Source organism: Aquarana catesbeiana, linkage group LG04 (genome assembly GCF_042186555.1).
Source record: "Aquarana catesbeiana isolate 2022-GZ linkage group LG04, ASM4218655v1, whole genome shotgun sequence".
NCBI lineage: Eukaryota > Metazoa > Chordata > Amphibia > Anura > Ranidae > Aquarana > Aquarana catesbeiana.
In genome coordinates, this window is record NC_133327.1 from 652,655,343 (window position 1) to 652,672,054 (window position 16,712).

The window sequence follows — 16,712 nt, forward strand, 5'->3', positions numbered from 1 at the left end:
GCACTGAAGCCTCAAGCCCCGCCAACGCCAAGGGGGCACTCAAGCCCTGCCAACCCACTGGGGGAACTGCCGCCTCAAGCCCCGCCAAACCCACCGGTGGAACTGCCGCCTCAAGCCCCGCCAACCCACCGGGGGAAACTGCCGCCTCAAGCCCCGCCAACCCACCGGGGGGGAACTGCCGCCTCAAGCCCCGCCAACCCACCGGGGGGGAACTGCCGCCTCAAGCCCCGCCAACCCACCGGGGGGGAACTGCCGCCTCAAGCCCCGCCAACCCACCGGGGGGGGACTGCCGCCTCAAGCCCCGCCAACCCACCGGGGGGAACTGCCGCCTCAAGCCCCGCCAACCCACCGGGGGGCACTGCCGACTCAAGCCCCGCCAACCCACCGGGGGGCACTGCCGCCTCAAGCCCCGACAACCCACCGGGGGGCACTGCCGCCTCAAGCCCCGACAACCCACCGGGGGGCACTGCCGCCTCAAGCCCCGACAACCCACCGGGGGGCACTGCCGCCTCAAGCCCCGACAACCCACCGGGGGGCACTGCCGCCTCAAGCCCCGACAACCCCAGGGGGCACTGCCTCCTCAAGCCCCGCCAACCCCAGGGGGCATTCAAGCCCCGCCAACTCCAGGGGGCACTCAAGCCCCGCCAACCCCAGGGGGCACTCAAGCCCCGCCAACCGGGGGAACTGCTGCCTCAAGCTCCGCCAACCCACCGGGGGAACTGCCGGGGAACAGCCGCCTCAAGCCCCGCCAACCCCAAGGGGCACTGCCGCCTCAAGCCCTGCCAACCCCAAGGGGCACTGAAGCCTCAAGCCCCGCCAACCCCAAGGGGGCACTCAAGCCCCGCCAACCCACTGGGGGAACTGCCGCCTCAAGCCCCGCCAAACCCACCGGTGGAACTGCCGCCTCAAGCCCCGCCAACCCACCGGGGGGAACTGCCGCCTCAAGCCCCGCCAACCCACCGGGGGGGAACTGCCGCCTCAAGCCCCGCCAACCCACCGGGGGGGAACTGCCGCCTCAAGCCCCGCCAACCCACCGGGGGGGAACTGCCGCCTCAAGCCCCGCCAACCCACCGGGGGGGAACTGCCGCCTCAAGCCCCGCCAACCCACCGGGGGGGAACTGCCGCCTCAAGCCCCGCCAACCCACCGGGGGGAACTGCCGCCTCAAGCCCCGCCAACCCACCGGGCGAAGTGCCGACTCAAGCCCCGCCAACCCACCGGGGGAACTGCCGACTCAAGCCCCGCCAACCCACCGGGTGAACTGCCGACTCAAGCCCCGCCAAACCCACCGGGTGAACTGCCGACTCAAGCCCCGCCAATCCACCGAGGGAACTGTCGCCTCAAGCCCCGCCAACCCACTGGGGGAACTGCCGCCTCAAGTCCTGCCAACCCACCGGGGGAATTGCCGCCTCAAGCCCCGCCAAACCCACTGGTGGAACTGCCGCCTCAAGCCCCGCCAACCCACCGGGGGGAACTGCCGCCTCAAGCCCCGCCAACCCACCGGGGGGGAACTGCCGCCTCAAGCCCCGCCAACCCACCGGGGGGGAACTGCCGCCTCGAGCCCCGCCAACCCACCGGGGGGGAACTGTCGCCTCAAGCCCCGCCAACCCACCGGGGGGAACTGCCGCCTCAAGCCCCACCAACCCACCGGGCGAAGTGCCGACTCAAGCCCCGCCAACCCACCGGGGGAACTGCCGACTCAAGCCCCGCCAACCCACCGGGTGAACTGCCGACTCAAGCCCCGCCAAACCCACCGGGTGAACTGCCGACTCAAGCCCCGCCAATCCACCGAGTGAACTGCCGCCTCAAGTCCTGCCAACCCACCGGGGGAATTGCCGCCTCAAGCCCCGCCAACCCACCGGGGGAACTGCCGCCTCAAACCCCGCCAATCCACCGAGGGAACTGCTGCCTCAAGCCCCGCCAACCCACTGGGGGAACTGCCGCCTCAAGCCCCGCCAACCCACCTGGGGAACTGCCGACTAAAGCCCCGCCAACCCACCAGGGGAACTGCCGACTCAAGCCCCGCCAACCCCAGGGGGCACTCAAGCCCCGCCAACCCACCGGGGGCACTGCCGCCTCAAGCCCCGCCAACCCACCGGGGGAACTGCCGCCTCAAGCCCCGCCAACCCACCGGGGGAACTGCCGCCTCAAGCCCCGCCAACCCACCGGGGGAACTGCCGCCTCAAGCCCCGCCAACCCACTGGGGCACTGCCACCTCAAGCCCCGCCAACCCACCAGGGGCACTGCCGCCTCAAGCCCCGCCAACCCACCGCACCACAGAATTACTGTAAGCACCCATGGCCCCAATGTTTTAGCTATCCTAAGGATTTATCCTCATGTGTATAGTGGAACAGATTTCAAAAAGGTCAGATTTGCTGTTATAAGGAAAATGTATAAAATGTTAATAGTGCCTAAGCAGACCCCTGTAAAGTGTACCATTTGACTGAAAACTTTCCTAAAAAATAGCAGTTTACTTCCTGATATGAGCGGATGCCTAGACATCAATGTGCCTACTGCCTTATAGCTGCATTGTGAGATCTAAGGCACTGCTGCCTTTGGCTGCTAGGCCCATGAGCTTTGGAATAAGATTTGGTGATATTACTATGATGCTGCTCACTGTTATTTTTGCTCTGATGTGAGGAAGCAAATCCCTACCTCTACCAAGATGGCCACCGTCACATAGACACAGCATAGAACAAGGCATGGTAAGTCAGTAATGGGGGAAGATGAGCTGAAGGGAATATTACAGGACATGCTGCTGACTAGTCCTTTGACTTCAGCTTGTCTTTTTTTTGGAAACAGCATGCAGAGTTCAGCTCCTCTTAAAATGAACCCTTCATTAACCGACCAACCTAAGAAAACATTCAAAAGAGATCAAGTGCCTGCTTTCTGCTTCTAACCGAACCAAAGCTAAATACAAAACTATCATAACTATATACAATGGATTTAAAAAGTCTACACAGCCCTGTTAAAATGTCAGGTTTCTGTATTGTAAAAAATGAGACAAAGATAAATGATTTCAGAACTTTTTCCACATTTAATGTGACATATAAACTGTACAACTCAGTTGAAAAACAAACTGCAATCTTTAAAGGGGGGGGGGGGTAAAAATAAAAAAATAAAATAATATGGTTGCATAAGTGTGTACACCGTCTTATAACCGGGGATGTAGCTGTGTTCAGAATTAGGCAATAATATTCAAACCAGGGTGGATATAAATCGATGATAAAAAAAATAAAAAATCTGATTTTTTTTTTTATTTTTTATTTTAATAAAATGCTTTTGGAGTAAAAATCAATCTAAAAAGATAGTTCTCTATTTAAGATACAGCAATAATTTAGTTTATTCGGCATGAAATGAAGCTTAGTTATGTAGCATGAGGCTGCATATTCTGCAATATTTACATCTTTAGTAAACTCATTCAATGAATCCAAGCTCTGCAAACTGAGATGCACTGGATTGATGCATTCAAACAATTTCACAGTAACCATGAGATTAAACAAAGTTCAGGAATATTCCTTTATCCCATTGTTTTTAAAATCTTTGTACACTACAAACTGTATGATTGAATCAGTTCCGATATCGCTGTTTTACTAACCTGACAACTTATTATTCTAAATAGGAAACCTTCATTTTGTTTGCAAATATTAAAGATTCTAACTACCAGCAAGAATAAGTCCTTACATTTAAAGAGCACCTGTCATTTCAGATCCATCATGGTAGCGCCGGTTAGCGGGCATCCACTCACCTGCTGCCACCATGTCCCTCACCTCGTTGTGTCACTGCCGCATCACCAGCCGTCCCATTACTGCCGGTTCACACAGGGGCGACTTGTCAGGCGACCTAGCTGCCTGACAAGTCGCCTCCCGTTCTGTACTATGGAACCGTTCTAATAGGAGCGACGCAAGTTGCACCGACTTAGAAAAAGGTTCCTGTACTACTTTGGGGGCCACTTGAGGCGACTTGCATAGACTTCTATACAGAAGTCGTTTTGCAAGTCGCCGTGGAAGTGGTGTGCAGGTCGCCTCGCCTCACCGTCATGCCGCCCCTGTGTGAACCGGGCTTAAAGTGAATAGGACTGTCAGTGAGTAAACAGCGGGTCAGAGGAGGAGCCGCTGTGGGGCAGAAATGACAGTTGCTCTTTAAAAATTATGATTTAAATCAAGACTTTTTACTAGTGATTTAAATCTACTTGATTTAAATGAAATCCACCCCGATTCAAACTCATGTTAAATAGGAGTCAGTACACACTGGCCATCATTTAAAGTGCCTCTGATTAACCCCAAATAAAGTTCAGCTGAAAAATGTCAGGAAAGTAGGCCTTTCCTGACATTTTCTTAGTTGCATCTTACAGCAAAGGCCATGGTCCGCAGAGAGCTTCCAAAGCATCAGAGGGATCTCATTGTTAAAAGGTGTCAGGAGAATTAATGCCAAGGCATTAGATATATCATGGAACACAGTGAAGACAGTCATCATCAAGTGCAGAAAATATGGCACAACAGTGACATTATCTAGAACTGGATGTCCCTCCAAAATTGATGAAAAGACAAGAAGAAAACTGGTCAGGGAGGCTGCCAAGAGGCCTACAGCAACATTAAAGGAGCTGCAGGAATACCTGGCAAGCACTGGCTGTGTGGTACATGTGACAACAATCTCCCATATTCTTCATATGTCTGGGCTGTGGGGTAGAGTAGCAAGACGGAAGCCTTTTCTCACGAAGAAAAACATCCAAGCCCGGCTAAATTTTGCAAAAACACATCTGAAGTCTCCCAAAAGCATGTGGAAAAATGTGTTATGGTCTGATGAAACCAAGGTTGAACTTTTTGACCAGAATTCCAAAAGATATGTTTGTCGCAAAAACAACACTGCACATCACCAAAATAACACCATACCCACCGTGAAGCATGGTGGTGACAGCATCATACTTTGGGGCGGTTTTTCTTCAGCTGAAACAGGGGCCTTAGTGAAGGTAGAGGGAATTATGAACAGTTCCAAATACCAGTCAATATTGGCACAAAACCTTCAGGCTTCTGCTAGAAACCTGAACATGAAGAGAAACTTCATCTTTAAGCATGACAACAACCCAAAGCATACATCCAAATCAACAAAGGAATGGCTTCATTAGAGGATTAAAGTTTTGGAATGGCCCAGCCAGACCCCAGACCTGAATCCGATTGAAAATCTGTGGGGTGATCTGAAGAGGGCTGTGCACAGGAGATGCCCTCTGCGGATCTGATAGATTTGGAGTGTTTTTGCAAAGAAGAGTGGGCAAATATTGCCAAGTCAAGATGTGCCATGCTGACTCATACCCAAAAAGACTGAGTGCTGTAATATGATTAAAAGGTGCTTCAACAAAGTATTAGTTTAAGGGTGTGCAGACTTATGCAACCGTATTATTTTCATTTTTACTTCCCTCCACCAAAAAGATTTCAGTTTAATGTGACCTATAAACTGTACAAAAAAGGTGGAAAAAGTTCTGAAATTATTTATTTTGGTCTTGTTTTTTTACATCACAAAAATCCAACATGTTAACAGAGGTGTAGACTTTTTATATGCACTGTAAGCACATTAATCTATACATAGAGGCAGTAAAAAGGAAGACTTCCAAAGTTAACAGAATTTGTTTAACCACTTAATGACCGAGCTTCTTTCTGAGATTTGTTGTTTCCAAGTTAAAAAACAGTTTTGTTTGCTAGAAAATTACTTAGAAAAAAAATGTATAATTTTTGGGGGTTCTAACAACCTAGAGAATAAAATGGCGGTCGTTGCAATACTATCTGTCACACCGTATTTGCGCAGCGGTCTTACAAGCGCACTTTTTTGGAAAAAAATACACTTTCTTGAATTAAAAAATAAGACAACAGTAAAGTTAGCCCAATTTTTCTTAACCTGTGAAAGATAACGTTACGCCGAGTAAAGTGATACCCAATATGTCAAGCTTCAAAATTGCGCCCGCTCGTTGAATGGCGACAAACTTTTACCCTTAAAAATCTCCATAGGCGACGTTTAAAAAATTCTACAGGTTGCATGTTTTGAGTTACAGAGGAGGTCGTGGGCTAGAATTATTTCTCTCACTCTACCGATTGCAGCGATACCTCACATGTGTGGTTTTAACACCGTTTTCATATACGGGCGCTAGTCACGTATGCGTTCGCTTCTGCACGTGAGCTCGTCGGGATGGGGCATGTTTAAAAAAAAATTTTTTTCCTTTATTTTACTTTTTTTTTTTTTACACTGTTTAATAGAAAAAAAGCATGATAGGACCTCATAAATATGAGATCTGGGGTCAAAAAGACCTCAGATCTCATACTTACACTAAAATGCAATAAAAAATAAATAAAAAATGGCCCTTTAAGAGCTATGGGGGGACGTGGCATTTTGACGTTGCTACCGCCCTGCAATAATATTGAAACGGGTGGGGGCCATCTTCCCCTCACTTGTCTCCATGTCAAGCCACAAGGACCCGACCGCCTCCGCCGATGGCTCCGGTAAGCGGCGTAGGGCACCGAAGCGCGGCGGGAGAGCTCTCTCCCACCGCCGATGAAAGTGATCTTGCGGCGAATCTGCCGCAGGGACCACTTTTCTCTTAAACTGGACTGCTCACTGAAGAAGAGGATACCGGGGTTATGGCAGCTAGCTGCTGCCATAACAATGATATCCTCCTTCAAACAGCCGACATATAAAGACGGTGGGCGGTCCGGAAGTGGTTAAATGTAAATCCAACCTCTTAAACATATAGGTCTTAAAGCGGTAAACCCAAACACTAACATTTATTATATTGCAGCTTACCAATTCTTAGAAGGTCTGCATTAGATTTTTGTTCATATTTCATGTCTGAGGTTTACAACCACTTTAAAAGGATACGTTCACCCTTATAAAAAAAATGCAATTTTATTTGCATGTAAATATGCATTTATTTATTTTTGTAATGGACCTGTAAAAGCATTGCCCCCACGATCAGCAGTGTGGGTATAATGTCATGGTACTGCAGACTGTCTGTATCTGTCTGGCCGTACCTCCAATACAGCCAGGCAGTTACAGTGTGACAGGTAGACTTAAAGCGGAGCTCCACCCAAAAGGAGAATTTTCACTTTAAGGCCTCCATCCCCCCCCTCCTCTTCTACAAATGGCACTGTTTTTGCGGGGGGGGGGGGGGGGGGGGGGGAGTTGGTACCTTGTTTTGACAGATACCTGCTCCCACTTCTATGGCCCTCCAACTGTTGCGGCATTACACTTCCCATGAGGCATTGTAAACTCTGATATTCACAGATATGACTAGGCATGATGGGAATTGTAGTTCCTGAACTACTGAAGGGCCATAGTTTGGGGACCCCTGGCCTAGGCGATCCAACCGGAAGTTCTCTTCTCCCCCTCCCTCCCTACAGTCTTCTTAGACACATCACAGGTCCCAGAAGACTGCAGAACCATTCACAATGCACAGAAATACTTGCATGTGCGAAGTGGGCACCCGGAGATGAAGCCAGAATCTGTCCCAGCCGGGTGTCCACAGTTTAAATGCCGGCGCCGGGGAGAGAAATCCGTGGGAAGGGGTAGGAAGGGTAAACACATCGCTGGATCCTGGAACAGGCGAGTGTGTGTATTAAAAGTTAGCAGCTACAGGTTTTATAGCTGCTGACTTTTAATAAACTAAAAAACGACCAGAGCTGGTTGGGGGTTGGGCGGTGTATCTGTAACATGTTATACCCTGATTATGTAACTGGTGAACTTCTCCTTGCCAACCAAATACTGTACATATCCTGCGCAGGATCACGTACCTAATATGCAATCCTGCACTTCGGGTCTGGGGCGCTGCCTGCGACTCCCTCCCACTGTGATTAGACACAGCAGGAGCTGATCTGCGGGTACCGTGGACTCCATGTCCGCTGCTACCCGCCGATCGTTAGGCAGAGAGCCAGTATGGTGATATAAACAAGGCAGATCACCATTCTGTCAGTAGGGAAGGCATTGATCCTGTATTCCTGCAAAGCAGGGACATGGATCAATGCCTTCCCATCGTAAAAGCACCTCCCCCAGAGAGAGGAAACACATTGTTAGGCACACATTTAACTGTTTGATCGCCCATTAACCCCTTCCCTGCCGGTGTCGTTAGTACAGTGACAGTGCATATTTTTACCACTGATCACTGTATTAGTGTCGCTGGTCCCCAAAAAGTGTCAAAAGCGTCAGCTAGTGTCTGATTTGTCCGCCGCAATATCGCAGTCCCACTATAAGTCGCTGCTCGTTGCCATTACTAGTAAAAAAAATAAATAATTCCATAAAAATATCCCATAGTTTGTAGAAGCTGTAACTTTTGTGCAAACCAATTATATACATATACACACACACATATATATACACACACACACACTTATTGGGATTTTTTTTTACCAAAAATATATAGCAGAAAACATAATGGCCTAAATTGACGAATTACTTTTTTTTTTATTGGATATGTTTTATAGCAGAAAGTGAAAAATGTTTTCTTCCCAAAACTGTCTTTTTTTTTGCTTGTTTATAGCGCAAAAATGAAAAACCGCAGAGGTGATCAAATACCACCAAAAGAAAGCTCTATTTTGTGGGGGGGGGGGGGGAATATACATTTTTGTGGGGTACAGCGTTGCACGACTACGCAATTGTCAGTTAAAGTAACGCAGTGCCGTATCACAAATAATGGCCTGGTTATGAAGGGGGGTAAATCTTCCGGAGGTCAAGTGATTAAATGAGCTTCTGCATTGTAACCTTGTCATATAGGCTTCAGATGCAGAATACAAGTGGCCATTTCAGCAAATGTCATACAGGTATGAGCCACCATCATCACCATCAAGAAACCAGCCCTGAAATGTCATGCAGGTATGGGCCACCATCATCACGAAACCAGCCCTGAAATGTCATGCAGGTATGGGCCACCATCTTCACGAAACCAGCCCTGAAATGTCATGCAGGTATGGGCCACCATGATCACGAAACCAGCCCTGAAATGTCATGCAAGTATGGGCCACCATCATCACGAAACCAGCCCTGAAATGTCATGCAGGTATGGGCCACCATCTTCACGAAACCAGCCCTGAAATGTCATGCAGGTATGGGCCACCATCTTCACGAAACCAGCCCTGAAATGTCATGCAGGTATGGGCCACCATCATCACGAAACCAGCCCTGAAATGTCATGCAGGTATGTGCCACCATCATCATGAAACCAGCCCTGAAATGTCATGCAGGTATGGGCCACCATCTTCACGAAACCAGCCCTGAAATGTCATGCAGGTATGGGCCAGCATCATCACGAAACCAGCCCTGAAATGTCATGCAGGTATGGGCCACCATCATCACGAAACCAGCCCTGAAATGTCATGCAGGTATGGGCCACCATCATCACGAAACCAGCCCTGAAATGTCATGCAGGTATGGGCCACCATCTTCAGGAAACCAGCCCTGAAATGTCATGCAGGTATGGGCCAGCATCATCACGAAACCAGCCCTGAAATGTCATGCAGGTATGGGCCACCATCATCACGAAACCAGCCCTGAAATGTCATGCAGGTATGGGCCAGCATCATCACGAAACCAGCCCTGAAATGTCATGCAGGTATGGGCCACCATCTTCACGAAACCAGCCCTGAAATGTCATGCAGGTATGGGCCACCATCATCATGAAACCAGCCCTGAAATGTCATGCAGGTATGGGCCACCATCTTCACGAAACCAGCCCTGAAATGTCATGCAGGTATGGGCCATCATCATCACAAAACCAGCCCTGAAATGTCATGCGCCACCATCTTCACGAAACCAGCCCTGAAATGTCATGCAGGTATGGGCCACCATCTTCACGAAACCAGCCCTGAAATGTCATGCAGGTATGGGCCACCATCTTCACGAAACCAGCCCTGAAATGTCATGCAGCTCTCACTGCAGGGCATCAAGGCAGGAAAAGGCTGCAAAGAGGTTGCGAGAGATCAGTGGAATTTAGAAACAGGGATGTAAGCAAAACTTCCCCCCCAAAAAAAGCAAAACGTTAATGATACACATGGCTCAAGTCAATTAAATGACATTCAGTTAGGGTTTACATCTATCAGAAACAGAGAAAAAAAAATATATAAAGGACTGCAATTTTATCAACGTGGAAAAGAACACAACCAATGGGGTTAAAGTAGTTTAACATTGTTTTCAGTAACTTGCGAAGAAAACTGCGGCTGGGAAAATAATTACGCTTTGCAAATAAGGCGTAGAAAATGTGGCGCTGCCCGTCCTGCACAGGGCTAGAGGCGAACATGTTACTTCTGCCTTATTTATATTCAATGCACTGGCTCATTGGTTCTGCACATTTCTCTGCTCCGGTACATATTTTAAACAATAAAGGAAAGCTTAAAGCTAAATTTACTTCCAGCAGCCTGACCAAGCACATAATGTTTCCACTGCGGGCCATATTGCAGGAAAGATGATGAGATGCGCGATGAGTGAGCGCGAGGCTCGCCGATGCTTCTCTGAAAATTGGAATTTCACTGCAAATCTTCACATATTTAAATAAGCTCAACCCTATGCAAAGCAAAAAGCGCGGCTTTATGGAAAACTGAGCAGACACCCTGCTGGCAACTTAATTCAAAATATTAATACAGGCGCAAACAGAATCAGGGGGTGATGACCTCTCGTGTGGTCAAACGAATCAGAATAAAAACTCAAAAATTTTGCAATAAGCCAATAGAGAAAAAAAATCCTACCATAAAAAAAAAAAAAAAAAAAAAAAGCATCTGAAAGTTAGATGTTTATTCAGGATCAAATGTGCCAAGGTTTGAGGAATGAGAGTATAAAACTTAATTTAAAGTGTATCTATGGGCAAAATAAAGAAATGACATGATATAGTCCGCTCAAGTTTACTACTTGGTGATCCCGCCAGTAAGTCTGTTGTTTTTCAGTCTCCTTTAAAGTGTTACTAAACCCAGGACTCTGCATTCACTATATCTGGACTCCCACAGTACACAGAACATGGAAATGCAATCATTTTTGTAAATATAAACTGCTAATTAACTTTTCTCATCAGCAGTATATAGCATTCTTGTGACTTCTATCGGTGTCAGGTTAAAGTTTGTAGGAGGAGTTTTCATTCTCCCCTGACTGTCCTATGAGGCTGTAGGACCCCTGACCCTCTGTCTGGACAGTGCTGATTGGCCCTGTGTTGATCACATGCACTCCAAGAAAAAAAAAAAGCCTCTCTATACACACCAAACTGAGCATGTGCAGCTTGCCCCCAAGGCTCTGTTCTATCAGTAGATGGATTGGGGACTGTGAAGAGGAGGATCAGAGAAGACAGGATCAAAAGTCTTTACACACAATGCAGAAGATTAACCCCTTAGGGACCAAGCTGTCCAGAAAAAGTAGCAGTTAGAGGGTTGAGACAAACCATTTAACATTGACAGGGGTGCTCACAATGCCCAGTTTTTTTTAATGTAAAACCTTTATCCCAAAACGGAAAAAAAAAAATGTTGCTGTAGCTGCTTAAAAAAGTGATAAATGAAGTTCAGCTTTACATTGTTAATCACTAAAGTCCATTTAAAACTACTATTCCTTTTAACACCGCCTTCTCCGCTGTTTAATAATGCTGCCATCCAAAGGTGGCTATGTTGCTCCTCCATAGATACAGTGTAGGAGTAAATGTAGCCACCCCTAAGGCTGGGTTCAAATTTGGGTGGGCAGTTGTGGGCGCAAAAAAGTGTGTAAATTGCACCTGAAACCACCCGCAGCCAAACAGGCCAATGACCAGGCCATTTTTTGCAATACGGCCCTGTGTTACATTAACTGACAATTGTGTGGTCGTGCGACGATATACCCAAATAAGATTAATGTCCTTTTTTTTCCCCACAAATAGAGCTTTCTTTTGGTGGTATTTGATCACCTCTGCGGTTTTTGTTTTTTGCGCTATAAACAAAAAAAGACCAACAATTTTGAATAAAAAACAATATTTTTTACTTTCTGCTATAGAACATTCCCAAAAAAAAAACAAAAAAAAAACAAAAAAAAACAAAAATCAAATTTCTTCATCAGTTTAGGTCAATATGTATTCTGTTACATATTTTTGGTAAGAAAAAAAAAATCATAATAAGCGTATAGATAACTTATCGCGTCTACAAACCATAGGATAGATTTAGGGATTTTTTTTTTTTTTTACACTGTTTTTACAAGTAATGGTGGCAATCAGCGATTTTTAGCGGGACTGTGACATTGCAGCGGACAAATCTGACATTACGTGACATTTTTTGGGGATCAGTGACACCAATACAATGATCCGTGCTAAAAAAAAAATGCACGGTCACTGTATTAATGACACTGGCAGGGAAGGGGTTAAAATCAGGGGCGATCAAAGGGTTAAGTGTGTCCCTGGGAGGTGCTTACCGTGTGGGGGACAGGTACACGGGAGAAGAGAGAGATCTGTGTTTCAGCTTAGCTTAAACACAAGATCTCTCCTTTGCTCCCTGACAGATCAACGGTTTGTCTTGTTTACAGACCGCAGCTCAGTCTCTCCTCTGAACGATCAATGGGCCACGGGCGCCAGACCCGCCGATTGGTTCCCGCTGTGTACCAATCACAGCAGGAGCGGCGCGCCCCCTACACCGCGTGCACAAAATCGCATACTGGTACATGATTTTGCGCAGCAGGGCCACCTCACCGCAGTATACATGTGGTGGGCGGTCCAAAAGCAGTTAAAGTGATTGTAAACGATCGCCTTGTAAAACAACCCATTCAGTTTAAAATAGAAATGAAAGGCACAACATTTGTGTATACATAGAAAAAAGAAAAAAGGGATTTGTAAAAAGATTTTTTTTATAAGTGATCACATGTCCTCTATTCTCAGCTGCATAAGAACTAGGGGAGGAGAAGCAACAGCACACTGAGCTTCGGTAAAAGGCTGTACAGCGGAGGGGGGGTGTCAGGACAAGTGTGGTCAGTTTATAATAGGAAAGCAAGGGGACTGGCAGGAACATTAGGGATTTTACACAAAGGAAGCAATACAAAGAGAACAGGATACTTTCTCAGGCACATATCCGGAATCTGAAGTGCCGGGGTAAAAAACGCTTTAACCATTAGCAGACCAGCCACCGTTGTTATACGGCAGCAGGTCGGCTCTCCTGCGCAAATCGCTGTACAGCGGCTCGGGTGGGCGTGTGCCGGTGCGCTCTTGCTCCCGCTGGTAGGGCAGACTCCATGTCTGCCGACAACCTGTGATCGCCTAGTACAAAGGCACAATGGGGATCTGCCAGTGTAAACAAGTGGATCCCCGTTCTGACAGGAGACATGACAGAGATCTACTGTTCCCAGTGATCGGAAACAGCGACCTCTGTCACGTCCCTGCCAGTCCACCCTCCCTACAGTTAGAACACGCTGCGGGAACACTGTTAACCCCTTTTGTCGCAGTCTCGCTAAAAATCGCAGATCACCACCATTACTAGTAAAAGCAATAAAAAAAAAAATTAAAAGTCCCTAAATCTATCCCATAGTTTGTAGACACTATAAGTTTTGCGCAAACCAAATCGATATATGCCTATTGCATTTTTTTTTTTACCAAAAATATGTAGAATATATATGAGCCTAAAATGATGAATACATTTTTTTTTTTTTTTTGGGGATATGTATTATAGCAATTTTATTTTTTTCAAAATTGTTTATTGCGCAAAAATATATCAGCCTAAAATGATGAATACATTATTTTTTATTTTTATTTTTTTTTTTGGTGATATGTATTATAGCATTTTTTTTTTTTTTTCAAAATTGTTTATTGCGCAAAAAATAAAAACCGCAGAGGTGATCAAACACCACCAAAAGAAAGCTCTATTTGTGAGAAAAAAAAGGACATGAATTTTGTTTGGGAACCGCGCAATTGTCAGTTAAAGCGACGCAGTGCCGTGTCGCGAAAAAATGGCCTGGTCACGAAGGGGGGTAAATCCTTCCGGGGCTGAAGCGGTTAAGGATTTAGCCAGCGAGCAGCCAGGTGCTGAAGATGGATGGCAGGGAAATTACATGCGTTAAGCATGGACCCCCGTTGTCTACTGAATGAGACTAAATGATAACCAAACTCACTTTATACTGCAGATTATTCTCACCTTTAACTACATTTACAAGAGACCAGTAAACCAAGTGAAGAATACTTTAAAAGACGGAGGGAGGGAGGGTGGCATCTCCCTATCGCTATAGGAGTTCTGCCGGTTCCTTTCCACAGAGGTTAACGTTTTAGGTTTATGCTCAGCCATCAAACCTCCTTAAGCACAAACAAAGCCATTAGTGTGGGCACATACGCAATTTGTGCCATAAGTCATGATCTTCAAACTCAATCCAAAACAGCAATGCTAATAAAAAAAAAAAAAGAAAAAAAAAAAAAGAAAAAAACAACCCCCGCCACAGAAATGCAAAATGCACTGAGCTGTGCAAATGTAAATGACAAGCCTGCCAAGCCATTAAAACTAATGGCCTGCACCGTCCATGAGGCTTTGGGTGAATTCACATGCAAATTTATATGCAAAATGTCCAGGCACTTTCCAGGGCATGATATACCATTAATAACAAGTCCTTTTTTTTTTTTTTTTTTTTTCTCACTGCGGTGGAGAGATATTTTTACTGAATGAGAATAATGCATGTCGAAGGGACGGCACCTACCTTCAATAAGACCATTCAGTGCCAGCACGTTCAGAAGACTCATGTACTTGGCTGTTGTAGGTAAATCGGTAAAACCTCTGCGGTCCCTGCGTGAGAAAAACAAACATATTAAACTGTTATATACACTCACCGGCCACTTTATTAGGTACACCTGTTCAATTGCTTGGTAACACAAATTGCTAATCAGCCAATTGCATGGCAGTAACTCAATGCATTTAGGCATCTAGACATGGTGAAGACGACTTGCTGAAGTTCAAACGGAACATCAGAATGGGGAAGAAAGGGGATTTAGGTGACTTTGAACGTGGCATGGTTGTTGGTGCCAGACGGGCTGGTCTGAGTATTTCACAAACTGCTGATCTACTGGGATTTTCACACACAACCATCTCTTGGGTTTACAGAGAATCGTCCGAAAAAGAGAAAATATCCAGTGAGCGGCAGTTGTTTGGAGGAAAATGCCTTATTGATGTCAGAGGAGAATGGGCAGACTGGTTTGAGAGGATAGAAAGGCAACAGTAACTCAAATAACCACTTGTTACAACCAAAGTATGCAGAATACCATCTCTGACCGCACAACACATCGAACCTTGAAGCAGATGGGCTACAGTAGAAGACCAAACCGCGTGCCACTCAGAACAGGAACCTGAGGCTACAATTGGCACGGGCTCACCAAAATTGGACAATAGAAAATTGGAAAAACGTTGCCTGGTCTGATGAGTCTCGATTTCAGCTGTGACATTCAGATGGTAGGGTCAGAATTTGGTGTAAACAACATGAAAGCATGGATCCATCCTGCCTTGTATCAATGGTTCAGACTTGTGGTGTAATGGTGTGAGGGATATTTTCTTGGCACATTTTGGGCCCCTTAGTACCAATTGAGCATTGTTTAAAAGCCACGGCCTACCTGAGTATTGTTGCTGACCATGTCCATCCCTTTATGACTACCATGTCCCCATCTTCTGATGGCTCCTTCATATATTCTTTTTCTTTTAAAGCCCAACTCGGGGAAATGTAAAACACCCCCTTGCAGTGGTGTTGTGTCCATCGTTTGGATGAGAGCAAAGGCACATTAGTTAACTGATCCTTGGCTCCCTCGCCAGACAGCATTCCCCCATGCTCCGGTGGTAGACCGTCCCTTGGCTTCATCACTGCAGGGCTATGGATTGTGCATTGGTCTTGACGACATCAGGACCTTAGACCACTGGAGCATGGGGAAGAAGATGATGTGGGATCCAGTCTAGCAGTGCGGAGGATCGGAAAAGTGGACCTTCTTTTCTATGTCCCCTAAACCTGAAAGAGCAATTAAGCCTATTTAACAGCTTCAGGACCGCCCCACGTATATATACTGTGGCAGGGTGGCCCTTAAGCCCAAAATCACAGTAGAATTTCTTCTACAGGTCGGGGGGAATCCGTGTCGTTTCAGAGGTCTGTGCCTTAAACCTGGACTCCCCCCCCTACGCACATGCTCAGGATTGAGGTCACCACCAGTCAGACAGTCAGAGCCCACAAACCCAGAAGGAAGATTGGGAGAAGATGGAAGCCCTGTCAGTGGTGACTGCATATCAGCCGTCCCCACCGGAGAAGACAGTGATCATCGCTATCGGCTACAAGTGGATCAATCAACTTGGTACATTCAGCCTACCTATTAACAGTTCAAATCTCGGCCAGTTCCCGCTGAACCGGCCGAGATTGGAACCATGTATGGCCAGCCTAAGAGATTTGGAATCCTCAGCTTTACCAAGATTCTGAGTGAAAGGCTCAGTTGCATCACCTTCACCTAGGCAAATGTGCTAAAAGTCAAAGTGTAGCAGCTTTTTTAAACAAACCCCTAATAGTGTAACCTGCAATTTACAACACAAATTAGCCAGTGCAATGTCTCCTCCCCTATATCATATGTGCAAAAAAAAAAAAAAAAGATTTCAAATCAAGGAGAGGCCTGAAGGCAAACAGTTTTTGCTAAAAATACAAAAAAAATTAACAAACAATTCTCTAAAAGTGACAAAACTTTTCCAAAACTTTGCACTAAAACCTTAGGGCCTCATGCACACAGGACGTTTTTGGGACGTTTTTACAG

General features: G+C 46.6%; 1 protein-coding gene across 1 annotated transcript in view; it reads right to left on the reverse strand.

The window, feature by feature from the left end:
* The window catches only part of LRPPRC (leucine rich pentatricopeptide repeat containing), a 337,307-nt gene that overhangs the window by 170,985 nt on the left and 149,610 nt on the right, over positions 1–16,712 (reverse strand). The window contains exon 22 of the mRNA XM_073628468.1: positions 14,639–14,724. Coding sequence (XP_073484569.1) covers positions 14,639–14,724 — 86 coding nt within the window. The remainder of the gene's footprint in view (positions 1–14,638; positions 14,725–16,712) is intronic.